We start from the raw sequence: 25,474 nt of genomic DNA on the forward strand, positions 1-25,474 counted from the left end.
GCCTGCTTGAGGTGAGGACAGAGGGAGAGGGAGAAAATCTTAAGCAGACTCCATGCTGAGCATGGGTCCTGACTCGAGGCTCAATCTCACAACCCTGAGATCACGACTGAGCCAAAATCAAGAGTTGGGCCAACTGAGCCACTCAGGCAGAACTCTACCTTATTTATTTATTTTTTAAGTAATCTCTATGCCCAACATGGGGCTAAAATTCACAACCCAAAATCAAGTCACATGCTCCACTGACTGAGTTAGCCAGGTTCCTAGTCTAGTTCCAGATCTCTCTCTCTCTCTCTCTCTTTTTTTAAGATTTTATTTATTTATTCATGAGAGACAGAGAGAGGCAGAGACACAGGCAGAGGGAGAAACAGGGCTCATGCAGGGAGCCCAATGTGGGACTCGATCCCGGGACCCCAGGATCACCCTCTGGGCCGAAGGCAGGCAGGCACTAAACCGCTGAGCCACCCAGGGATCCCCATAGTTTCAGATCTTTAAAAGAGCATGTAAGAATGTACTAGGGACCTGAATTCACATGGATGAAAGTTCCCATTTGGTAGTTCTGAACTGTATTATGTGGCTCTGTCCTTTGCTTCCCAGAGGGACAAAGAACTGGGAGGATGGTGGGGTGAGTCCAAAAACGATATGCCTGTTTTACATAGGCAAGTTCTAGGTCTCAGGACTACAGTGCTCCTGTAGTTCAGCACTAATGTAGACACAAATATCCATCCACAAATAAATATCCTTTCTTCCCAGGCTTTTCCCCCAGCAAATAATGGTTGGCATGCAGTCACCTTCATACTACTTTGAATTGTCCTTAATCGTTGGGAGCCAAATACTATTTCTATAAGATAGGAGCAATGTCTGTTGCCTTTACTTCCATATCTCTTGCTCACTCTTCAACCATTATAATCTTCCTTCTACTTCTCTAAAACTTTCCTTTAGAGATCACCTACAACTTTAGAATCGAAGTGGTGTTGTTTGATCTTTATCTTAATCATTCCCTGGAATCCGGTACTATTGAGCAATCCTCTTTTACTTCCTTTGCCATTAGGACACCAGTTTTCTACCTATATCTCTGATGGCTTCAGAAGTCATCTTCAACTCCTCCCTTTCCCTTACCGTCTTCCCCACAATCCAGTGAGTCACCAAATCCTGTTGATTCTACACATTTCCCAATTTTGTCTTTTCTTTTCCCTGCCATGGACTTTGTCTTTTAACATTGCTCTCCTAGTCAAGAGCCACAGCCTTTTTCTTGAGCTTTCTCCAGTTTCTTCATATAGTCCATCGTCTAATGGAGTCCACTTTCTGAAACACATTCCTCCAGCCACCTCTAGGGTTGTGAAATTTATTGCATTGTATCTTAAGCATCTGTTTATACAAGCCTGTGAACTTCACCAGACAATGAACTCCCTGAGGGCAGGAAATGATCTTATCCATTAGGATACTGGCTTGGGCAGGATGGAGGTAAGGGATGGTATATCCTAAAATATTCCAACAAGAAGGTAGTTTTTTCCACTGTATTCCCAAGTGTTCCAATTTGCTGGTTCCACAATCCCAGGACACATGCGATAGGAATGGGGACCCTCTTTCCAAAATTGTAACAAATCCAGGATTTTCGTCTCATCTCACCAAGGTCCCAGCTAGCCAGCCTTCCCCTTTGATTCTCTGCAAGCCCCATTTAGGAAACGGATGCCCTGGAGGACTCTCGGGAGCTCTCTCCACCAACTTTGCATATGCAATTAGTGCTAAGTTACCCTGATGAAGAAAGGTACCCTTCATTTTAGGGCTACTCTCCTTCCATTCGTACTGGGCGAAGGAGCAGAGCGGGTAAAGAGTGAGAGCCACTTTAGAAAGGAAGGGGCTGCAAAGAATGGCCGAGGCCGACGCACACCAGACGCCGGGAGTGCGGCACTGAGCGCTAAGCTTGAGCTTCCCCTTATCCCCGCCTCCCTAATTAAGCTCGACCCACTTTAGGGCGGGACCTCCCGCTTCAGCCAATTCTGGGAGACGAACCCTGGCGGTTTGTACTCTTCCTTTCCAATGAGAAAAAAAGGAAGCCGCTTGGCCCCAATAGCCAATCCGAGGAGGCGGCGCCTGGTTGTCAGGCAGGTTTGTAAGAGTTCGGGCCAATTGGAGGCGCAGACACCACTCGACCCGGGCGCAGCGCGCAGGCGGTGGCGAAGAGACGCCGAGCGGGCCGAGTGCGGCCGAGCAAAGCCGGAGCCGGAGCGGGGCCGCAGGAGCCGGGCTGGGTCCGGACGGGCCGAGATGCCCTATAAACTGAAGAAGGAGAAGGTGAGCGTGGCCCCTTTCCTCGCGCCTCCGCCTCGGGGCCTGCGCGGAGCTCTGGGAGAGGCCGAGCCAGGCCCGGGACAGCCCCAGTCTGACCCTCTCGTCCGGCCCCCGCAGGACTCCCGGGGCCAGCCCTCCGCCCCTGCTGCTGGCCGCACCCCCGGTCAGTGCGGCAGCTGGGAAGGCTCCCTCACCTTGCCCGGGATGGAGTCCCCACGTACACCTCCCTCCTTTCCTCCCTTCACCTACCCCCGGCCCTGGGTAACCACCTCCCTGCACATCTGCCCCACTCACAGGTCACTCCCCTGCTTTTTCTTACCCCCATCCTCGCCCCCCCCCAACCGTTTACCCGTTCGGGACAGCCCTTCATCTGAGACTGCACCTCCCTCCAGCCCACCTCCCCCCGCCCCCCATTGCGCGCAGCCCCTACTCTTCTCTTCTTACGCCTGGGCCTGGGCCCGAGGCGGCCTCCTCCACCGTCCCCTACAGCCCCTTCTCCCTCCCCGCCAAGCTCCTTGACCTAGAACTGCTCTGCCTTCTCTCTCCTCCACCAAATCTGGCCTAGGCCCCTCCCTCTAGTTCTTCCTCCACACACAAACTTGTAAGCCAGGACACAGCCCTTCCTTCTGTTGATGGAACCTCAGAACGCCAATGCTGAAAGGGACCTCTGAGCGCATTCAGTGCAATCCTTAGTGATACAGATGAGGAGACTGAGGCCCCGGCAGGGGAAGGGACTTGGCCAAGGTCACACAGCCTGCTTGGAGGCCCAGCTGAAATATCAGGTCTCTTGACTTAAAGGCCTCCTCTGTACCAAAGCCTCCCTAACAGGCATCAACCGACTTGCAGGTTCATACTAAATCAGTTACCTTTCCTAGTCTGAGCAAGCTCCTCCCTTTATTCCTAATCTTAGGATAACCTTTGCATTTTTCCAATTTTGCACTAGTACTGGATTCTTGCCTTCCTTGGGCTACACCATCCTCAAATCGGGAATCTGCCCTTACTATCAGATTAGATTTCTTTCTTACCCCAAAGGCCAGCCATCCCCAGACACCCTTGACTTTGTCATGGTGTCCTGATACGGGCTGTTTCTTGATGTTACCTTCTTTCCCTTCCTCTTCTACCTCTGTACTGCCTTCCCGTGTTCTTCATCCCTGCCTTTCTCTACCTTCTATTTCCTGCTGTTGCTGAGGTCTGACTCAGAGGTGTGGTTCCTTTGAGGTACAGACTCACACAGAGGATGCTAGGATACCAGTTCCAGCCTCCCCCAGCTTCTCCTCTCCTGGGGTTGGCCCCTCGTAAGGGCTGGTTCTGGCCTGGCACTCTGCTCTGCTCAACCACTTTCTGACCCCAGAAGTGTCTTGCTTTCATTTGCCTTCTGATGGGCTGAGTTGCTGGGCTGCCATCTCTGACCTTATCAGTTCAATTCTTTATCTTGGAGCATTCAGGGATTTGTCAGGCAGCTCTGATACTGGGTTATCCCCAAAACTTCACAGGGTCAGAGGTTCTGAGTGCAGGGTTGGTGACGGTGTACTGGGCACTGAAGCTCCTGGATCCTGGGCTGGGCAGGTTGGTGTGCTCCAGTCAGGCCCTGTGTCCTTGGGGACTGGGCCTGCTGTGATGATTTGGACAGCTTAGCTGTGAATGATGCCCACACAAGTCAGCTATACCAGAGGCTAAGGGGCTCCTTCGAGGAGTGTGGAAGGGTATGGAATTCGGGGGAGCCAGTGAGGTCCCCACCTAGCTTTCTTGTTGAAACAGGTGCCATCTCATCTTCCAAAAAGCCTCCTTCTACTAGATGATTGAGAAGAAAAATTCTTAGACTTGCTAGAACCATAGGTATATGACCATAGTATTTGAGAAAGAATATTAGAAGCATTGGGGTGCATGGACCCAGGTATCTTTGATTCCCTTTAAGGTTTAACTTTCGGCTTTGGATTTCTGGTTGCATTTGGCCTCCTTCAACGGTTCACAAGTCCTGAGGGGGAAGAGGGGTGACAGTGTGACTGAGGTTTCCCTGGATGGGGTGGGAGCAGAGAGGAGGGTGGGTGGAGGATCTTTATTTTGCATCCGTCATCTCTCCCCGTTTTCATCTCTGTTCAATCTGGTCTTGGCCATCCTTCACAACCTTCTCCCTGAAACCTTTCCTGAACCCTCAGGAGCGAGGTCTCCCTCCTCCTCTGGATTTGCAGACCACCTAAAAGGTCACTTATGGTCCTTTTGTACTCCCTTGGACTGGACTGACTTGTGGACAAATCTTTTCTTCCCCCTTGAGATTACAACTAAGCTCCATTTTGGTTTGGCATCTTCCTTGCACACAGTAGGCACTCAGTAGATGGGTGCTGAGGATGGGTGCTGAGTCAGTCCCTTGCGGGGATTTGCTCCCTCCTCTTCCTGAACATCCTGCTCTGGGACTTACCTCTTTTAGGTTTCCAAGCAGTGTACCCCTGCTCCTTTCTACTTTCTTCTTGTTTTTAATAATAGTAATAACACTGACTAACAGTGGGATTTTCCGTGTGCAGAACCATGTGCTAAACGGAAGTAGGTAATGTGATTGTTGTCACTTAAAAGATGAGGACTGAGGCTCAGAGAGGCTAGTTAACTTGCTTACGATTATGGAGCTAGTAATAGTTGGGCCCAAAACAGTGTGGGCTCCAAACCACAGTGCTGGATGGCACTTGACTCCTGGGCTGCTCTGGGGTGTGCGGTGGTGTGTGCACTTCACCTGTTCTGCAGAGCTAGGGAGCGAGGGTGGTGGGTGCGGTTTCCCCCACGCCCACACACCCAGGCAGCTGGGATCTCTCTCAGGCACACTCCCTGAGAGATAGGTTTGAGTGCTGTAGGGCTGGTGGAGGGGTAGTCAAGGGAGAAGGAGCTTGCAGTCCAGCAGAGATGGAACACATACAAAGATGGATCAGCTTTATCCAAGGGGCCCATGTCTGGGGAATGTGTGGTCACCGCAGGCTCTGAGCCATACTCCTTGGCCCTCACGAGGGGTTTGGTGTGCTCAGCCTGGTGAGTGGACAGTGGGAATGGTGCTTAGCCCAAAGAAGGAGCATCTTGTGACACCTGGAGCTGCTTCACACCTGAGAAGGGCTCTCTTTCTCCCTGCCCTCTCCTCCAGCCCACCCAGAGCTCTGTTCCCCCAGAAATCCTTGTGCGCCCATAGCCACTATGACTTAACATTTGTCACTGAAGGGGCTCTGGGGCCATTGAATGGCAGAATGTCGGAGGCGGAAGTGACTTCCAAGGTCCTCCGACCAAGTCTTCTTTTACGGCTTGAATCTCTTTCTGCTTGTGCTTTAAAGGGGTCAGGAATGCTCCTTTGCTTGAAGGCTCTTGGGACTGGGGAGCTTGCAGCCCCACAAGGCAGCCAGTTGCTGTGCTGCTGCTCTAGGAGAAAATTCTTCCTTGTTTGGAGCCTCAGCCTGTTTTCCTTCCACTCTAGCCCATGGCTCTTGGGCCTCTGGATCCACATAGGGCAAGTTGCATCTTTAGTCCACATGGAGCTCTTCATTTATTCGGTAAAACCCTCTCTTGCTCGCCCACCACCAGGACTCCTCCCTTCCATTGTTAGCCATCTCAGCCTTGCAGCTGTTGCTCTCAGGACAGGCTTTTGAATCCACTCCCAGTATGGGTTGTATTTCTCCAGAAGAAAACCTAGGATTTGCCTTTGTCCCTCCCAAAGTCTGATTGATGCTCACGACTGAGCCAGATCCTCCCAAGTAGCCGCACGAAGTGCCAAGGACAGGGGTGCTTCCGCGTCCCCCAGTGCCAAGCACTCCACACTCCGTCTGTTAACCTGGATGGAAGGTCATGGGTGCTGTGGCAACCCTGGCACGTGGATGATTTGTGTTGAGCTTGCAATCAGACCTAAATACCCAAGTCTTTTTCACATTTTCCCTGTCCTGTCCCCATGTAGTTGCTTTTTTTGGCCCAAGGCATAGGAAGAGACGCTGGGCAGGCCGGAGCTCTGAGCCAGCGGCCCGGTTCCCGAGGGAGACTTCAGACTAGCGCTCATCTTTGTAGCCATTCAGGGTCTTACCCTTATCCCCGTCTCTGTGCTTGTCCGCCAGGGCTTTCTCAGGATGGTTCTTAAACCTGATCATTCCAGTAGCACCCTCTAGTCTGGGTGTTATTTGTAATTTCCCCAAAAGGCTTCCAGGCCTTTGCAGATGAACTTGGGGGAGAGTGGTGACTCCCTCTCCTCCAGTATGAGAGCCTTAGGTACCCCCTTGCCTGCTCTAGCCAGAAGCCAGTCTGAGTAGCATGTTCCATGGTGCCTCCCCTTAAAGCTCCTCTCCCTAATTCTTGACAGAGACCCCCCAGACCCTAACTCATACACCAGCCATGTCAGGTGACAGAACATTATCTTTCTTGATTGTTGTGTCTTCAAGATGTCTTCCTGACCAGGTTCCAGACTGTTTGGAGGAACTGACTCTCCCTTGTGTACTCCAAGCTCTCCTCCCCCAGGCTAGGTATAAGGTAGATGCTCAGTGATTATGATTGATTGATTGATTCAATTGGACAGAGATAATTAAAACAGAGACCTAAGGGGTCTAGAGGAAGACTCTCCCTTCCCCTGGCATCTGCTAACTACCTCCATCTTTCCTCTTCAGGAGCCCCCCAAACTCGCCAAAGGCACGGCCAAGCCCAGCAGCTCGGGCAAGGATGGTGGAGGCGAGAGCACCGATGAGGTAATGAAAATGGGCACAGCCCTAATTACTGTGCAGGCACCAGCTCGAAATACTTGCTGGCTAGTGGGGTGAGGGATCCCAGGGGGCCAGAAGTTAGCCCGGCAGAAGGGAAGGGGACTTCCCCAGCCTGAGAGGGGCTTGGACAGCCCAGCCAGGTAGCTGCCCTCAGGCAGCCAACCCCCTTTGGCTGGTGTAGAGCAAACGGAGATTCTGCAGGTCTTCCAGACTGCCCAGCAATTCCTGTAAAAGTCCTTTTTCCATCTGCCAACTTTGAGTGATGAGAATTCCTTTGTCCCTAGGGCAAAAAGCTAGGGGTACCAGGTCCTGGGGAGAAGGGGAAGAGTACATGGGCACCCAGGGTGGGTGTGAGTGGCTTCAGCCCGGCCCGGAGTAGGGCAGAGGGTGGGGAATGACTGGTGTCCCTGAATGTGGCAGGCAGGCTGGGCCCACTGCCCTTGGTTCTGATTATGGGGAGCTCCAAAAGGACAATCATGAGCAGAGGTCAGCACAGCTTGGCAGTCTAGGGCTATAAAGCAATAAATGGCAAGCAGAGAGAGCACTGGAGGGTGGAGAGGTTTAAGTCCACAGTATGTCCAGGAGTGTACTCAGTGGGATGCTCAAGACGGTGGCCCATCCTATGAACATGTTGAGCAAGCTTCTTGGTTACTTAGAAACTGATGGTCCTGAACAATTCAGAGGGATGGAGGACAACAGGAAATAGCTCTCTAATTATGGGCAGAGCTTGTGGGTTTTTTGGGAAGAAGAGATCGATTAACAAGTGTTTGGGGTTAACCCTGGATTTAGATTTTTCTAGGTCTACTTCTGGTCCCTATCACCCCTCTAAAGAGATACAAGCACTTTTCACACTTTTGACCATCGTTTTAGGACTCACTTAAGTAAACAGAAGAAGCAGGATAGATTTTTCCCCATTTTACAGATATGGAAGTTGAGGATCACAGAAGATGAATTCCTCCTTCCTCTGCACTGACAGTAATCCAAACATGTCTATAGGATAGACCTACACTTGGTGGTTTAACTATCTGTCCAACATGTGTTTCTCCTCACCAGACTGTGGATTCCAAGGGAAGGAGCTGGGTATGCTGGAGCTGGTTCATTGCGTTTTCCCTGCACCTGTGTGCTCATGCACTTGGTTCTTTTTTAGAGGCAGGGGGAAGGTTTTTTTTTTTCTTTTTTTTCTGTCTTTCTTTCTTTAAAGCAATCTCTACACCCAACCTGGGGCTCAAACTCATGACCCCCAAGATCAGGAGTCAAATGCTCTGCTGACTGAGCCAGCCAGGTGCCCCTCACACACTTGGGTCTTAATAAATCATCAGTGCTCCTGGGAAACACTCCCTCTGGGTTCAGTCTCCCTTGTAGGAATGGTGACATCTGTGAGACCCACAGGGAAGGTGGCTGGGAGCTGGCAACTGACATTCAAAGCAGCAAGAGAGACTTAGAAACAGGATTTAAAGGGAAAGAAATGAATAGTCAGGGGGCTGTTCTCATCGTTTGCCTAACTAACTCCTACTTGTTCAGTTACTAGATAGATTGATCTCTTGTCCTAAAAGCAGCCTTCCTTGGCCACCTCCCCTTTCCTCCCTGCCAGGACGTGGTTGGGGCTCCTGCTATTTGCCCTTCTGGCACCTAGTCGCACCCCACAGCAGTGTTTAATCCCAGCTGTAATCAAATAATTTGATATGAATTCGTTGTTTATCAGTTTTTACTTTTTTTTTTAAGATTTTATTTATTTATTTTCATGAGAGACCCAGAGAGAGGCAGAGACACAGGCAGAGGGAGAAACAGGCTCCATATAGGGACCCCAACACAGGACTCGATCCTGGGACTGCAGGATCACGCTCTGGGCTGAAGGCAGGTGGTAAACTGCTGAGCCACCCAGGCGTCCAGGTGCCCCAGTTTTGACTCTTGTGTTAGCATGTGGGTTCTGTGAGCCTCCCCTTCAATGCTGAAGGGCCTGGCACTCTAGAGGTATCAGTATTTGAATGCATTAATGACCATAAAGCAAACCAGTCAACTTCAAAAGAGTGGTGGAAGTAACCTTAGAGTCTAACCTTCTGCTTTCATAGGTAGGAAAATGAAAGCTCAAACAAGGTAAGAAATATGCTGAGACCAACTGCTGGGATATCTCTAGACACATTGGTTAAAGGCAGTGGATTGATATAAGGCCTTTGACAAAGGAGAGTGTTGAGTTCACCTTAGGCTCTGTTCTGTGAAGTGTTGCTCAGGGCTCACCTATGTGAGGCAGCGACAGGAATTCTGCATGATTTTCCAGACGTGCACCCTGGTGGCCCTAGGCAGAGGAATGATGGGAAAGTTGGGGGCTGGGCTCAGGTCATCGAGAGCTGTTTGGCACAATCCTTTCCTTGCTTTTTCTAGTCCAGAATTTAGAGGCTCTTCTAACTAGATTTACCCTCCATCATGCATTTGCTAGAGCCTTTTCAATTGATCCTAATAATTATAGCAGCCACCATTTATTTTATTGAGCAGCTACCTGTGTGTTAGTTTCCTAAGCAGCCATAACAAACAACCACAGACTAGGTGGCTTAAAATAACTGAGATTTATTCCCTCACAATTCTAGAGGCCAGAAATCTGAAATCGATATGTCAGCAGGCCATGTCCCTCTGAGGTTCTAGGGAAGACTCTCTCCCATGCCTCTCTCCCCAGCTTCTGGTGGTCTTCACCAGTCCTTGGTGTTCCTTGGCTTATGGATACCTCACTGCAATCTCCTCCTCTGTCTTTACACGAGGTTCTCCCCTGTGTGTCTCTATGTCTCTATGTTCACATTTCCCTGTTCTTTTTTTTTTCAAGCTTTATTTATTCATTTGAGAAAGAGAGAGTAAGAGCAGGGGGAAGGGCAGAAGGAGACAAGCAGACTCCCAGTTGAGTGGGTAGCCCAACTTGGGACTGGATGCCAGGACCCCGAGATCATGACCTGAGCCAAAACCAAGAGTCAGATGCTTATTGACTGAGCCACCCAGGAGCTCCTGCATTTCCCTCTTCTTAGGAGGACACTAGCCATATGGGGTTTAAGGACCACCCTAATTTGATTGTGTCTGTAAAGACTCTTTCCAACTAAGGTCACATTCACAGGTGTCGGGTTGACTTGATTTTGAGGATGGGCACCATTCAGCTTACCAGACTCTGTCCTAAGACCTTTGCTTGCATTTAGTCTTTTAATCTCATTTAATCTAGACAACACTCCCCTGAGGTCATTCCATTATCGTCATCATCCCCATTTCACAGATGAAATTGAGGCTTAGTGACGTTACATAGCTTGTACTCAGCCAGTAAACAGTTGAGTTGGAATGCAATTCAGTGTGGTGTGGCTCAGGAGCCAATTCTCCTGTGTTCTTAATGATATGATACACTGGGTCTGTGATTTTTGAAGAGTCTTAGAGCGGAAAGGAGCCTTGAGAGATTAGGTCAGACTCACTGTTGACCCACTACTGTAGGCAACGGTCCTTCCTGGTCTGTCTCTGAAGGAAGCAGCTCACTGCCCTGGACTCTGTACTGTGCCCTGTCCTGAGTTCTGGGTGCAGGGGACAGAGGGAGGAAGAAATGATCCCAGTCTCACCCACTTCAGCGTGTCCTCCCAGTAGCCAGAATTATTACCCTAAAGACTTGTTTTTGTCTTATTGATCCTCTACTTAAAAAGCTCTGTTGACATCTCATGGCTTATAGGTTAAAATTCAGACTCCCACTCTGGACCCCTGTGAGCTGGCCCTACCCCATTCTTCCACTATCCATCCTGGTTTCTCACCCCGCTGGACTTCCCATCTTCTGATACAAGCCCTTTTCTGACTCTGGGCCCTTATGGGTGCGATTCCATTGGTGTGGCCTGTTTACTTTTCTGCTATGTTTCTTTGCCTGCTTAGCTCTGTTTGTCCTTTGAGAGCCAAATCAAAAGTCACCCCTTCAGGGGGCGCCTGGGTGGCTCAGTGGTTGAGTGTGTCTGCCTTCAGCTCAGGTCATGATCCCGGGGTCCTGGGATCAAGTCCTGCATTGGGCTTACCATGAGGAGCCTGCTTCTCCCTCTGCCTGTGTCTCTGCCTCTCTCTCTGTGTCTCTCATGAATAAATAAATAAAATCTTAAAAAAAAAAAAAAGTCACCCCTTCAGAAGTGTCTTCACTAATTGTTCAGCTAGAGTTTCTGTTCCTCAGCAGCATTCTCTATTTCTTTATTTCCCTGGTACCAAGAGCTGCCTGCCTGTTAGTCTTGCCCATTGGACTGTGAGCTCTTTGAGGGCAGGGGCCACATTTTAATCACTAAGGCTTAGCATGATGTTTTAGTCAATAAATGAAGGAAGAAAATAATGAAACACAACTAGATAGAGCTCTGAGATGTCAGGAGAGGAGAGAATACTTCTGTGATCTTGGGGGTTTTAAACTAAAATGATCTTTTTTTTTTAAGATTTTATTTATTAATTCATTAGAGGGGATCCCTGGGTGGCGCAGCGGTTTGGCGCCTGCCTTTGGCCCAGGGCGCAATCCTGGAGACCCGGGATCGAATCCCACGTCGGGCTCCCGGTGCATGGAGCCTGCTTCTCCCTCTGCCTATGTCTCTGCCTCTCTCTCTCTCTGTGACTATCATAAATAAATAAAAATTTAAAAAAAAAATAATAATTCATTAGAGACACACACAGAGAGAGGCAGAGACACAGGCAGAGGGGGAAGCAGGCTCCACGCAGGGAGCCCGATGTGGGACTCGATCCCGGGACCCCAGGATCATGACCTGGGCCAAAGGCCGGCCCTAAACTGCTGAGCCACCCAGGGATCCCCTAAAATGATCTTTATTTGACTATTAATTCATTGAACAAAAGCTATGATTTTTTTTTTTAAGATTTTATTCATTTATTTGTGAGAGACACAGGCAGAGGGAGAAGCAGGCTCCATGCAGGGAGCCCAATGTGGGACTCGATCCCAGGTCTCCAGGATCACGCCCCGGGCTGAAGACGGCACTAAACCACTGAGCCACCCGGGCTGCCCACTTTTTTTTTTCTTAAAGTTTTTATTTAATCTCTACACTCAATGTGGGGCTCGAACTCACAACTCTGAGATCAAGAGTCACCTGGGATCTCTTTCTTACAGTACTGTTTTTTTTTTTTTGTTTTTTTTTTTAAGTACATTCCGATGCCCACCATGGGGCTTGAACTCAGGACCCCAAGATCAAGAGTCAGATGCTCTACCAACTGAGCCAGCCAGGTGTCCCCTTAAAATACTTTCTCTCTCTTTTTTAAAAAGATTTTATTTTTTATTTTTATTTTTATTATTTTTATTTTTAAAGATTTTATTTATTTATTCATGATAGTCACACAGAGAGAGAGAGAGAGAGGCAGAGACATAGGCAGAGGGAGAAGCAGGCTCAATGCAGGGAGCCCGATGTGGGATTCGATCCCGGGTCTCCAGGATCGTGCCCTGGGCCAAAGGCAGGCGCCAAACCGCTGCGCCACCCAGGGATCCCTTATTTTTTATTTTTAAGTAATCTCTGCACCCAATGTGGGGCCAAACTCACAACCCTGAGATCAAGAGTTGCATGCTCAGGCAGCCTGGGTGGCTCAGCAGTTAGTGCTGCCTTCAGCCCACAGTGTGATTCTGGAGACCCGGGATCGAGTCCCACATCGGGCTCCCTGTATGGAGCCTGCTTCTCCCTCTGCCTATGTCTTTGCCTCTCTCTCTCTCTCTCTTTCTCTCTCTCTCTCTCTCTCTCTCTCTCTCTCTCTGTCTCTCATGAATAAATAAATAAAATCTTAAAAAAAAAAAAAAAGAGTTGCATGCTCTACTGACTGAGCCAGCCAGGCGCCCCATAATACTTTGTATAGTACTTAATTTCTATCTCATACTCTAGGTTTAAATATTTAGGTGTGATTATTAATGGTGGCTATGTTAGGATCTGGTTGGACTAGGATTTGTTCCGGGGCAAGTTTAGTGGCAGTCTCCTGAATGTGAGTGTGGTGCATAAATTTGAAGTCCTACTTGATTGCTAGAGGCCTGAAACTAGGAAAGCTTCTTGGAGGTGGGAGGAGCCGGCACTTCAGGCAGAGAAGATGGCCACTACAGAGTCTCATAAGTGGGACCAGGAGAACATAGTAGAGGGGGAGAGCAGGTTGCCTGGGTTGCCTTTGGTCAGCGTCCCCCCATGCTGGGAGGGTTGCAGAAGGTTCCCCAGGGGACTTAGCTGCCTCCCACCTCCACCCCAGGTCAGTAGGGAAGTTATAAGCTGAAGCTTTGGGGCACCTGGGTGGCTCAGTCAGTTAAGTGTCTGACTCTTGATTTTGGCTTGGGTTGTGATCTTGGGGTGGTGGAATTGAGCCCTGCATTGAGCTCTGCGCTCAGCAAAGTCTACTTGTCTCTCTCCCTCTGCTCCTCCCCTTCTCGCATGCTTAAATAAATAAATAAATAAATAAATAAATAAATAAATAAATAAAATCTTTAAAAAAAAACAAAACTGAAGCTTTTACAGGGCGCCTCCCTGGCTCAGTCAGTGAAGCATGCAACTCTTGCTTGATCTGGGGTTGTAAGTTCAAGCTCCACATTGGATTTAGAGATTACTAAAAAATAAAATCTTAAAAAAAATGTTATAAAAAAACTTGAAGCTTTTAGGAGAAAGTTGAACATGAAGTGAGTCGCTGGCATAGCCCCATGCCTCCCTTCTGACAAGCATGTTTCCTAATGAGGAGTGAATAGACTGGGGAATGCCTCATTGAGGCTTGGCAGCCAGGCGCTTTGCTGGCTGGACCAGCTGTCTCTCAGATGCTTCTTGTGTCTGGGCCTGGGAGCCAGTGGTCCTTATAAAACCAGGGTGGCCCAGTGGGGTGGGGTGGGGCAGGCTAAGCTCAGCTACTCTTGGGCCACCCCTGCTTTCAATGATGCAATCCTAGTGGGAAAGAGACCTTAGGCTTCAACCTACTGGTTTTTAAACTTTAATTTTTAGCCGCGGGACCCTCTGTTCTCTTAACCTTACTCGGAGAATGGTAGGGAAAGCACAGATTTGTCCATTTCTCTGTTAGCAGAGAAAATTGAGGCCTTGCTTCTCCCTTTCTGAGGTGAATGCCTCCCTTCCCTGGATCTCCCCCTAGAACGAGGTTTGTGGAGGTGCAGGGGGTCATCTTATCTGGGAGGATGGAGAGAGACATGCTCTTCCTCAGAGTTTTGTTCCTCAGCTGCCACTGAGCGCCTTGGCCTGGTATCATAATGTTCCTCTCTCCTACTCTGCCCCTGGCTGACACCATACAGTGCTCTGTTATGATGGTTCCCGACTTGGGACAGGAGATGCTTGGGCTTGGCCCCCTGTCAACCAACCACTCAGACCTTCATTGAATGCCTGTTAGGTGCCAGTGCTGAGGGGACCCAGAGGGATGCAAACCAGGGCCCTGGCTTTCAAGGGACTTATCTAGTTGGACATGTGAACACACTAAGCAAGAGGCATCACCAGGGCTGGTCACAGAACCAGTGAAACAGACAAGTAATATCAGGAGGTTGAGGGTGGGGACTGGACACTGAAGGCTGGAGTTGAGGCGGCTTTTTGGAAGAGGGTGGGAACTTATTAAATGGATCTTGAAAGATGAAATGCTTTCTTGGGTGCCCCCATTGTATTTATTATTATTATTATTATTATTTTTAGAGAGGGGGTCAGAGAGAGAGAGAGAGAGAGAGAGAATCTTAAGCAGGCTCCAAGCCCAGCACCAGGACCCAATGTAGGGCTTGATCCCACAACCCTGTGATCATGACCTGAGCTGAAATCAAGAGTCAGATGCTTAACTGGTTCCCTCATTTTATTTTATTTTATTTTATTTTATTTTATTTTATTTTATTTTGGTTCCCTCATTTTAGACCAAGAAAGATAATGGACCCATAGGAACATTTGAGGTGTACTAGCTTCAGGAATTTCCAGGTTGCATTCCTAAAATTCAGTGATGAGAAAAAATTAATCATGATAATCTTAGGAGACACTTGTAAAGCTTTTCTGTGAGCCATATAGTGTTCAGTTAAATCCTTATTACAACCTTATGAGGTAGGTACTATTGCATCTCCACTTTACAGATGAGGAAACTGAGGCAGGTAGACTATTAGGACTTTCTGGAGGTTACTTGGCTAATAAATGACAGAGCAGGAGTCAAACCCAGGCAGTCTAGCATGGGTCTGTGCTCTTGACACTAAGCTCCACAGATGAGGGTTTGGTTGTTCCTACAACAGGGAAATGAAGGCTTGAGGTAGGAGTGGGTCTGATGCACACCAATCTCTGGTCTCCCACCCCTCTGCCTCTCTCCCCTGTCTCTCATCATGGTGGGATCCATCTGCCATATGCAGGAAGAGAGATCCCAGACTCCATGGTGCCTTGCACAGTCTAACCATTTTCACCCTGGCTGAGTGCTGGTTGTAGCAGGAGAGGTGTGTGGCGGCTGCCCTTGCCCCATTTCCTCGCACTTCTCCAGTCAAATTAGTGTATGGAGTGGTCATTTCAGGTGGAGGAGAGGCCCAGATGGCCAGAAAGGTAATGAGCCACATTGGACCCACCCACAGGCCTGTCCCAGGCTGGATCCAGTGCTTCTCTTCTCTCTTCTGAGTCCCAGATAGGTCACAGGCTTGACATAATTGTTTCTATAAAAAAAATTCAAGCCTACAAAGCATAACATTTCTGTCCTCCTCCCTTTCCCCTATCCCAGAAGATTTCACGTTCTCTCATTCTTGTGGTAAGAAGTCAGAGTTTAGGGAGGAGGCTGGAGGAGTGGTGGGGATGGCAGGTATGAGGACAGACTTCTCCTGTGGTAGGGGCACCCACCTGGCCATGGCCTCAGTCCTCTGGGGACTAGAGTTGTCCTGTGGCTCAGCCTCTGCCCTCTCCCAGCAGGTAGTTACCTGACAGTACCCGTGGGTGGACAGACCTGCAAACACCTGTGCGTAGCCTTCTGAAAATGGGTTTGATGGGGTTCCAACACCCGCATCTGGGAGGAAGTAAAGAGATTGCTCTAAAAAATTAGCTGTTTTTCTCCAATTATGTAAAAAGTGTCAGCTTATAGAAAATTTTATTTTTTATTTTTTTATTTTAAAAAATATTTTATTTATTTATTAATGAGAGAGAGAGAAAGAGAGAGAGAGAGGCAGAGACACAGGCAGAGGGAGAAGGAGGCTCCATGCAGGGAGCCCGACGTGGGACCTGATCCCAGGGCCCCAAGATCACGCCCGGGCCAAAGGCAGGCGCTAAACCGCTGAGCCACCCAGGGATCCCCCTTGTAGAAAATTTTAAAAAGAAAAAAGTCATATCATTCTGCTACAATAGGAGATAGTCATGAACACGGTGGACTTGCTCTTGTTTTTTCCTTCTTAACTGGGTTTTGGGTTCTGTGCATGTGTTATAATGTGGGTGAGCTCATTTTGCATGTACAGTTTTGCATTATCCTTATTTAACTTAGCATAGGAAGCAATTTTCTGTCATTACATAGTTTTAGACTTCATTTTGTTTTATTTTAAATTTTTATCAACACGACAACATGTACATCATCCGGAAAGTCAGATACTACCCTTGGCTTTATGATGAAAAGAGCAGCCCCTGCATAGCCTCCTACTCTCCTGCTGCTCCATGGTGACCACTTTCACCTCCCCTTTCCTTGGAAATTGACTTCTGTACTTCCAAATAAGATTCTTTTACTGCTTTTTATTTTTTCTTTAATTTTTGAGTGTTAGATAGTATCTACTGACTTTTCTACTATGGAGAATTAAGGCCTCAGTGTCTTACATATCCAATACAGATGTCTCCTGTGCTCCCAAAATACTTATAACCAATTTTGGGCAAATTACTATGGCTGTGTAAATGTTTTCCACAGCTGAACCATGTATGATTACATTTAGTACATTGTTTTGTTTTTATTTATTTGAGAGAGAGAGCAAGCGTAAGCAGCGGGGAGCAGCAGGGAGAGGGAGAAGCAGACTCCCCCTGAGCAGGGAGTCCAATGCAGGGCTTGATCCCAGGATCCTGGGACTGTGACCTGAGCCACTCAGGTGCTCCTAATACATAGTTTCTATAAACATAATTTAAACTCCATGATTTTCCATCCATCCATCCATGAAGCCTTTTTTTATATTAGGATTTTTTTTTAAAGATTTATTTATTTATTTATTTATTTATTTGAGAGAGAGCACACGCACACCTTTCAAGGGACAGGGAAGGGTAGAGGCAGAGGGAGAGAATTTCCCCCCAAGCAGACTCCCCACTGAGCGTGAAGCTGATGCGGGGCTTGATCCCAGGACCCTGAGAAAATGAATGACCTGAGGCAAAACCAAGAATCAGACACTCAACCGAACTGAGCCACCCAGACACCTCTGTCGGATTTTTCTTGAGCTATATTTTTCATAGTTAAAACTACTGAGATACAAGAGTGAATTTCTTTAACTTTTTTTTGAGGGGGGAGGGGATTCTTTTACCTGAAGAATGTGATGCATTTAATGAAGCAGTAAAGTACATTAATCTCAAGTGTGCTGATTAATTACTTTTTTTTAAAAGATTTTATTTATTCATGAGAGACATGCAGAGAGAAAGAGGCAGAGACACAGAGGGAGAAGCAGGCTCCATGCAGGGAGCCCGATGTGGGACTTGATCCCAGGACTCCAGGATCACGCCCTGGGCCGAAGGTGGCACTAAACCGCTGAAGCACCCAGCTTGCCCAAAATTTTTTTTTCTGCTTAATGAATTTTCACTTATGTTTCCGTTATGAACCACCTCCCAGATCCAGTCAAGATATAGAATATTTCCATTACTCAGAAGGTTCCAGGTCCCTTCTTGGTTAAGCCCACACCCCTGCCAGCCCTGTCCTGGTGAGATAGCCACTTTTCTGTTACCATCAGTCCATCAATTAGATTTGCCTGGTCATGAACTAGAACAAACATTTTTAGGACTCTTTTTTTTTTTTTAAGATTTTATTTATTTATTCATGAGAGACACAGAGAGAGAGAGGCAGAGACACACACAGGCAGAGCAAGAAGCAGGCTCCCCACAAGGAACCCAATACAGGACTTGATCCCAGAACCCAGGATCATGCCCTGAGCCACCCAGGTGTTCCCGTTTTGAGACCTCTTGATGCACAGGCAGTGGGCACCATTTTGGAAGACATAGCTTCTTGACCACTGTCTTCCAGGGATGATAAATCTTAGTTATCTCTGACGTTGACTGGAGCTGCTCCAAGGTAGGAGACAGCTGCTTGGCTGCCAAAGCCTGTATTGGCGTAGATGGACGAGGGGGTGAGCGGCGGTCCAGGGTGGGAGGCATACCTTGAGGGGCGGACTTCAAAGAACCACTTGTTTGACTAGGCCCAGCCCCAGCCGCAGCCCCAGCCCCAGCCGCAGCCGCAGCCGCAGCCCCAGCCACCATCATCCAACAAGCGTCCCAGCAATAGCACGCCACCCCCAACGCAACTCAGCAAAATCAAGTACTCTGGGGGACCCCAGATTGTCAAGAAGGAGCGACGGCAAAGCTCCTCCCGGTTCAATCTCAGCAAGAACCGGGAGTTGCAGAAGCTTCCTGCCCTGAAAGGTACTTGGAAAAGGTCCAGGGGGTTGGTGCACCAGGCCTAGGGGTCGCCAGGCATTGGCAGACTGGAGGTTTGGGATATTTTGGAGCGATGGAAGTTCTAGAGAATGTGAGAAGGGAGTTCTGCTGGAGCCAGCGGTGCGAGGGGAGCAGGATGGGTCAGGGAAAGCTCTGTACGGCAAGTAGTGCATGGTGGTGAAGGGCTGGGGAGGAGAACCTGACTGGCCTCCCCACTCCTAGATTCACCAACCCAGGAGCGGGAAGAGCTCTTTATCCAGAAGCTACGCCAGTGCTGTGTCCTCTTTGACTTCGTATCAGATCCACTCAGTGACCTCAAATTCAAGGAGGTGAAGCGAGCAGGACTCAATGAAATGGTGGAGTACATTACCCACAGCCGCGATGTTGTCACTGAGGCCATTTACCCTGAGGCAGTCACCATGGTGGGCACTGGGCAGAGGGGAAAGTGGGCAGGGATGGGCAGCTGTGGAGAAGACTGGACGGGGGCTCTCACATGGGTCCTACTCTCAGTTTTCAGTGAATCTCTTCCGGACGCTGCCACCTTCATCAAACCCCACTGGAGCCGAGTTTGACCCAGAAGAGGACGAGCCCACCCTGGAAGCTGCCTGGCCGCATCTCCAGGTATCAGAGAGAGGGGCAGGCTGGCCCTGGCTGTGGGGAATGGGAAGCCCTGAGATCTGCCGCAACGTGGGGATCACCCAGTCCTTGGGAATACCCCCTAAGTGGATGCTCATTGCTCCTGACAGCTCGTGTATGAGTTTTTCTTACGTTTCCTTGAGTCTCCCGATTTCCAGCCAAACATAGCCAAGAAGTATATCGACCAGAAGTTCGTCCTTGCTGTGAGTCCCTGACACCCTGTCCTTCCCTCCTTCTAGCCCCGTGGCTCCTCCTTGTAGGCCCCACTCTCTCTCCATCTGCTGAATGTATGGGGTTTCAACTATGTCTGATACAAAGGGACTGGTGGTGGTGGTGGGAGGGATAAATAAACCTGTCTGCTCTCAACAAGCTCAACAGTTAGCCTCTTCCTCGTCAGTGGGACACGTAAATGTGCATACCCAGACATCACCCTAGGGAGAGCAGTGTAAGAGAAGCACTCTGCTCTCCGAAGACTTGTCCCCACACAGCCCCATCCAGAGAGCCTCTGGGTGTTCCCTGGCTAAGACTGTATCACCCTATGTCCCTTCCCTGGCTCCTACCTCACCATTTTTCTCCTCACCTGCTCCCAGCTCTTGGACCTGTTCGACAGTGAGGATCCTCGAGAGCGGGACTTCCTCAAGACCATCCTGCATCGTATCTATGGCAAGTTTCTGGGGCTCCGGGCTTATATCCGTAGGCAGATCAACCACATCTTCTACAGGTGAGGCCAGGAGCCAGGCTCAGGAGCAGAGCAGGCCCTGCTAAGTTGGGGTGGGGGCAGGGAGGTAAGGGGACTCTGCAGGGGGCTAGAGGGACCTCAGGGATTGTCAGGAGATCCTGTCTTTCTTCCATCAGGTTCATCTATGAGACAGAGCATCACAACGGGATCGCTGAGCTCCTGGAGATCCTTGGCAGGTGAGAGGTGGGCTGGGGGCACACGTGCCTGCAGAAGGGTGGAGGGATTGGAGTACTGGCCTTGGACGTGGCCCTTTGGTCCTAACAAACCTCCTGTAACTCCCAGCATCATCAACGGCTTTGCCTTGCCCCTTAAAGAAGAGCACAAGATGTTCCTCATCCGTGTCCTGCTTCCCCTTCACAAGGTCAAGTCCCTGAGTGTCTACCACCCTCAGGTGAGCTGCCATCCTCCTGATGATCCCTGACTCTGGCAGCAGAAAAAAGGGAGGGAGGGAAGGTATTCCGGTTGGGATGGGGGTGGCAGGAATGGCTGGGATAATTCTTCTTCAGACCTCTTCTTCCATTCTGGGCTCCTGCTTGTGTCCCTGATGTCTCTGAGACCCGGGCCCTATACCTCACCTCCTTTCCGCCTCGACCTTTTGCAGCTGGCTTACTGTGTGGTACAGTTCCTGGAGAAGGAGAGCAGTCTCACTGAGCCGGTAACTCCCCTTCCCAGCCCCACAACACCTCTTCTTGTTGGTTAGACTTGCCAGTCTGCCTATTGAGAAATGCCATAAGCAGGTGCTCAGGAGGGATGTGGCCCAACGGGTGACACAGTTTCCTTTCTGAAGGAGAAGTAAAACCTATATATATACCTAGGCCACAGATCCAGGTCAGAGAAACATGAGCTGTTAGGGGAGGCCACCCACACTGTGCCCACCAAGGTGGGGAGAGAGGTCAGGAAGATTTCCCGTAGAAGGCAGGTGTTTGAGTAAGCATTTTATCCCTATGGTCTCCTCTTCTCATAGGTGATTGTAGGACTTCTGAAGTTCTGGCCCAAGACCCACAGCCCCAAGGAAGTCATGTTCCTGAATGAGCTAGAGGAGATTCTGGATGTCATTGAACCTTCAGAGTTCAGCAAAGTGATGGAACCCCTCTTCCGCCAGCTTGCCAAGTGTGTCTCCAGCCCCCATTTCCAGGTGAGACTCAGATCAGCACTTCCCTCATCCCCTGCCTCCTAGAAACTGAGGGTTTTCGCTGAGGGAACCATATCCCTGCTGAGTCCCACCTGTCCCCACCAGGTGGCAGAGCGTGCTCTCTATTACTGGAACAATGAGTACATCATGAGCCTGATAAGTGACAATGCTGCCCGAGTCCTCCCCATCATGTTCCCTGCACTCTACCGGAACTCCAAGAGCCACTGGAACAAGTAGGGGGGCTGGGGCTGGGCCGGGCCAGGTGGTGGGACTCTGGTTCTGGAACCTGTGAGGGCGTGAAGCACTGAAGAGCCAGTGGCCTCATCTGGTCACTGAGCAAGGGGGCTGGTGCCCAGTGCACACAGATAGGCCCTTGAGGAACTGCCCAGGGAGAAGATAGCTATGTGAGAGATGCCTGTGGTACCATACAGCAGAGCAGGGCTCGTATCCTCTTCTTATGGTCAGATAGTCCAGCTGATGTGATCTTTTTAGCACGTGCTGAATCTCAGCGTTAGAGGCTTTCCTGCTGAAAGCCAAGGGCACCGTGGTGCAGACGCCGTCCATCATGCTGCGGGGAGGCCATCAGTGTAGGCCAGAGAGTAGTAGTGGGAAGGAGGTAGGTCTTGGAGCACAGGGGGAGGCGAAGGGTGGGCAGGCTAAGTGACGATTGTGAGGACCCTGGTATGCTGACCTCGTCCCATGACTTGGCTAGCGAGAGAAGCTTCCACTGCAGAGCTCTGTGAACACTCTTAGCAGAGCCCCCTCTTAGGAGAGAGCAACCTGGGTCTGGGCACTGCCCTTGGAATAGGTAAGGCCTCCTACCCCTGATCCTTCTTCCCGGTGGCAGGACAATCCATGGACTGATCTACAATGCCCTGAAGCTGTTTATGGAGATGAATCAGAAGCTGTTTGATGACTGCACACAACAGTACAAGGCAGAGAAACAGAAGTGAGTGTCTCTCCACCTGGGGGTTTCCACCTTCACCCCCTGGTCCCCTTGGCTTCTCTCTCAAGCGCCCCCATCTTGTCTGTGCCCCCTCAGGGGCCGGTTCCGCATGAAGGAAAGGGAAGAGATGTGGCAAAAGATTGAGGAGCTGGCCCGACTTAACCCCCAGGTGAGGACTTTCGGCCACTGCCCTGATCTGAGGGGCCCGATTTGGCAGAGAATGGGTTTGTTTGAGGAGAAACATGGAGCAGACAGGTCCCCAGACTTCTGAGTGGCTCTCATGCCTTGCCGGTGCCCCTCCTTTCCTTGCCAGTATCCCATGTTCCGAGCTCCTCCACCACTGCCTCCCGTGTATTCCATGGAGACAGAGACCCCCACAGCAGAGGACATCCAGCTTCTGAAGAGGACAGTGGAGACAGAGGCCGTGCAGGTGGGAAGGCACAGAGGGAGTGGGGAGCAGAAATAAAATCTCTGGAGGGAAGAGGAGACGGGAGAAGCAGAGCCAGGGAATAAGGAGAGGAAACCATAGAATTTACTGGGAATTGGTCACCATTCCTCCCTTCTCCGTACCCACACACAGATGCTAAAGGACATCAAGAAGGAGAAGGTGCTGCTTCGGCGGAAGTCAGAGCTGCCCCAGGACGTGTACACCATCAAGGCACTGGAGGCACACAAGCGGGCGGAAGAATTCTTAACTGCCAGCCAGGAGGCTCTCTGACCCCCTCACTGTCCTACTGCAGGGCCACAGCCCACTCAGCCCTGGGACGCTGCCCTCGCCCTCCACCCTCTGCTCCCCACTGGCTGACTTGGGGCAAGGCAGTGCCTCTCTAGCTACTCTAGGGAGCGATGCGGCACTTGAAGCAGGGACCCTCACAGAGTGGTCCCTCTTCTCCCCAAAATGTGTTCATGCCTCCCTGTGGCTCGTACAGACAGGCTGAGCACTGAGGTCCTCAGTGCTCAGACAACTTGGGGATGCCTGTCCCCCTCCTGCTCCTAACCCCAAAGCTACCTGAGGCTGCTCTGAGAAATACACACAGGAATACACATGCTCCTCTTCCCCCTCCCTTCATCCTCTTTGAACTCCAGGTGTCTTTCCTTCTCTCCCTCCCCTCCAGAAGCATATAGGGAGCAGCAGGAGATTACTCTCACCAAAGTTATATCAAGCCCCACTGTCCCCTGGAGTGAGTAGCTGGAGGGGAGCCAATCCCCAACAGGCACAAATAGGCCCCCAGCCCCAGCAGTGTGCAGGCTGATGGGGTTGAATTATTTTCTTTTATCCCCTGCCTGACCAAGACAACAGGAGGTCAAAGGAGAAAAGCATAGACTATGGACACTAGGTGATGAATATAGGGCCCAGATGGACCAAGAGAAGGGGGTGAACAAACACCCTACCTTGTGCCCTCCCTTTGGTGAGCAGCAGCCCTGGGATCACAGACATGGAAGGGACCACCCTGGGGCTGACTGCTTTCCTGTGCTGTTGGCTCCCAAAGCTAGGAGGAAACTGGGAGCAGTGCCCCAAGCATGGCTCCCCAAATACCTATTTATTTCGTTGTTTGTGCTGACGATGGGCAGGCCCCCACTTGTCCCTTTTGGACACCTTGGAGAGGCAAGGGGCTGAGGAGGGCCAGACCCAGGTTCCAGGGGCACAGGCAGTACAGCTTTTGGCTGTGTACATAGGGTGCTTTATTCTCCACAGAGTGATACATGCTAAGATGGGTTGGGCTTGGGCCGATGTCCCCATATGTACAGAACTGAATAAAGTGGGTCTCTGAGAAGAAGTCTGATTTGCCTTGATGTGGAAAGGGAGAGGAGGAAGATGGAGATGGACATTACAACCAGGGATGTGTTCAGTCCTGTGCTGGTTCTGGCCTGGAATGCAGGGAGATAAGGCAGCTCTTAGGGTAGTCACTTCCAGGCTGGGGCTCCCTGCCGAGCTTGGAGGGCCTTCTGTACCACATCTTCCCACTGGGCATCTGAGATCTCCCGGGCCCAGGCAGGAACCCCTGGTGCAGGCAGGCTTACTCCAGCCATTGTCCTTTTCACCAGCTCCACATGTTCTGAAAGCACAGAGAACAGTTAGGGGATAGCAGCTAGGCAAACAGCTCCACTCCCCATTCCTTGAATTAACCCACAACCCTTGGGCCAGAAGGGTGGCCAAATCCGTTTTGTTATTTCCAGGCAAGCCTGCCTATCACCCACGTCTAGCACACTAGCTAGCTAGCATTCCACCTGGATTCTGAAGTCTGTAAAATCTTAGATTACAAAGTATTGTTTTAGGAACAGGATATTCCTCAGTGACTTCCCTTTACTGGCTCTGACCCATCCCCTTTCCTCCATGGTTATTCCAGAATGAGAGAATGCTCTCTTTACCAGGGTCCATGGGAATAGAGCTGTGGTTGCTCAGTCCGGTAGCTCCCTCCTCCTCTTCATCCTCGCTCTCTACTGGTGGGTCTGGCAAATGAAGCCCCAGGGCCTGCAGAGCCAGAGAGGACAGTTCAGGGCCAGCCTTTCAGAGATCCCAGCTTCACCTGGCCAGAAGAGCGCCTGCACCATACCTGGATCCGATCCTGAATATCAGCAACTACATCTTCACCATCCCCCACCGGTGCCAGCTCCACCTCCTCTTGCTCAGGATCCTGGTTCAGGGGCTGATAGGAGTAGCCAGCTGGGCCTGCCCCTGTGTCCTCCTGCTCTTCCTCAGGCTCCTCGCTGCTCCAATCCCCAGTGCCTTCTGTAGGGCCCTGGTGCGGCCCCAGTTCCTCAGTCTGATTGGGGAAGATACGCTCGGGGCCCATGGTGTCTCCCCCTAGAACTACCGCTGCCATCCGGGCAGGGGCTGCAAGAATAGGGATCGGATGAAATTAGGTCCCCCTTCAGCCTCTCGTCCAGTTCCTTGTGGCCTCCTGCGTCCGCAAAACATTCAAACGCTCCCAAGCTTCCCGCACCCCACCCTCTCCTGGGCCCTGCACCTTTCAAATCGACTGTATCTTGAACCGAGACCCACCCGACTTGCTCCGCCAATTCTTAAATAACAGCTTGAACAGAGTCCACGCCACCTCCCGAAAGACGCTCGGCCCAGGACCCCGCCCTCCCCAACCCCCCGACTTGGGAACTCCGGGTCGCCGAACAAGCTCCCCTAGGCAGGGCGTACCCGCCCCCTTCTCCCCTCTCCAAGGGGTTCCCTTCTGTACCGCCTGACAAACGCCCTTCAGGCCTCAGGGGCTCCCCTCCAATGGCCCCAGCTGCGGCGCCCGCCCCCCGCCCCCCGCCCCCACCGACTCTCGGCGCCGGTCTTCCCGCGCGCCTCACCCGCTCCGAGCCCGCGGCCAAACCCGCACCTTCGCTTCCGGCGGGGCAGGACGTACGGGGGCGCCGGCTCCTCCCGCCCCGCCCCGCCCCGCCCCGTGCTCCTGATTGACGCGAACGAGGACGCGGGGTACGCCCCTCGCCCCGCCTCCGCCGTCCCGGGCCCAGACGACG

The 25,474-nt window shown here is 50.7% G+C and overlaps 2 protein-coding genes across 4 annotated transcripts; one reads left to right on the top strand and one right to left on the bottom strand.

Moving 5' to 3' along the window:
* The first annotated feature begins 2,133 nt into the window (after positions 1 to 2,133).
* On the top strand, positions 2,134 to 23,772 carry PPP2R5D (protein phosphatase 2 regulatory subunit B'delta). Its single transcript, XM_025418819.2, has 16 exons — positions 2,134 to 2,292; positions 6,906 to 6,983; positions 18,304 to 18,526; positions 18,764 to 18,963; positions 19,052 to 19,162; positions 19,288 to 19,380; positions 19,768 to 19,898; positions 20,033 to 20,092; positions 20,199 to 20,307; positions 20,518 to 20,571; positions 20,881 to 21,051; positions 21,154 to 21,281; positions 21,896 to 21,997; positions 22,091 to 22,163; positions 22,308 to 22,424; positions 22,575 to 23,772. The coding sequence occupies exons 1-16, from the start codon at positions 2,266 to 2,268 to the stop codon at positions 22,710 to 22,712; spliced, it is 1,815 nt and encodes a 604-aa protein (XP_025274604.1). The 5' UTR covers positions 2,134 to 2,265; the 3' UTR covers positions 22,713 to 23,772.
* On the bottom strand, positions 23,654 to 25,462 carry MEA1 (male-enhanced antigen 1). 3 transcript variants are annotated; one of them, XM_025418828.3, is made up of 4 exons: positions 25,333 to 25,462; positions 24,550 to 24,830; positions 24,365 to 24,467; positions 23,654 to 24,051 (listed from the first exon to the last, which is right to left on the bottom strand). In XM_025418828.3, the coding sequence occupies exons 2-4, from the start codon at positions 24,817 to 24,819 to the stop codon at positions 23,900 to 23,902; spliced, it is 525 nt and encodes a 174-aa protein (XP_025274613.1). In that variant the 5' UTR covers positions 24,820 to 24,830; positions 25,333 to 25,462; the 3' UTR covers positions 23,654 to 23,899. The 3 variants fall into 3 exon arrangements, with proteins under 3 accessions (XP_025274613.1, XP_025274612.1, XP_025274614.1); XM_025418827.3 differs by having other exon boundaries at positions 25,304 to 25,427; XM_025418829.3 differs by lacking the exon at positions 25,333 to 25,462 and adding an exon at positions 25,186 to 25,320.
* Between the last annotated feature and the right edge of the window lie 12 nt (positions 25,463 to 25,474).

The sequence above is a fragment of the Canis lupus genome, chromosome 12 (assembly GCF_003254725.2).
Source record: "Canis lupus dingo isolate Sandy chromosome 12, ASM325472v2, whole genome shotgun sequence".
NCBI classification, from domain to species: Eukaryota; Metazoa; Chordata; class Mammalia; order Carnivora; family Canidae; genus Canis; species Canis lupus.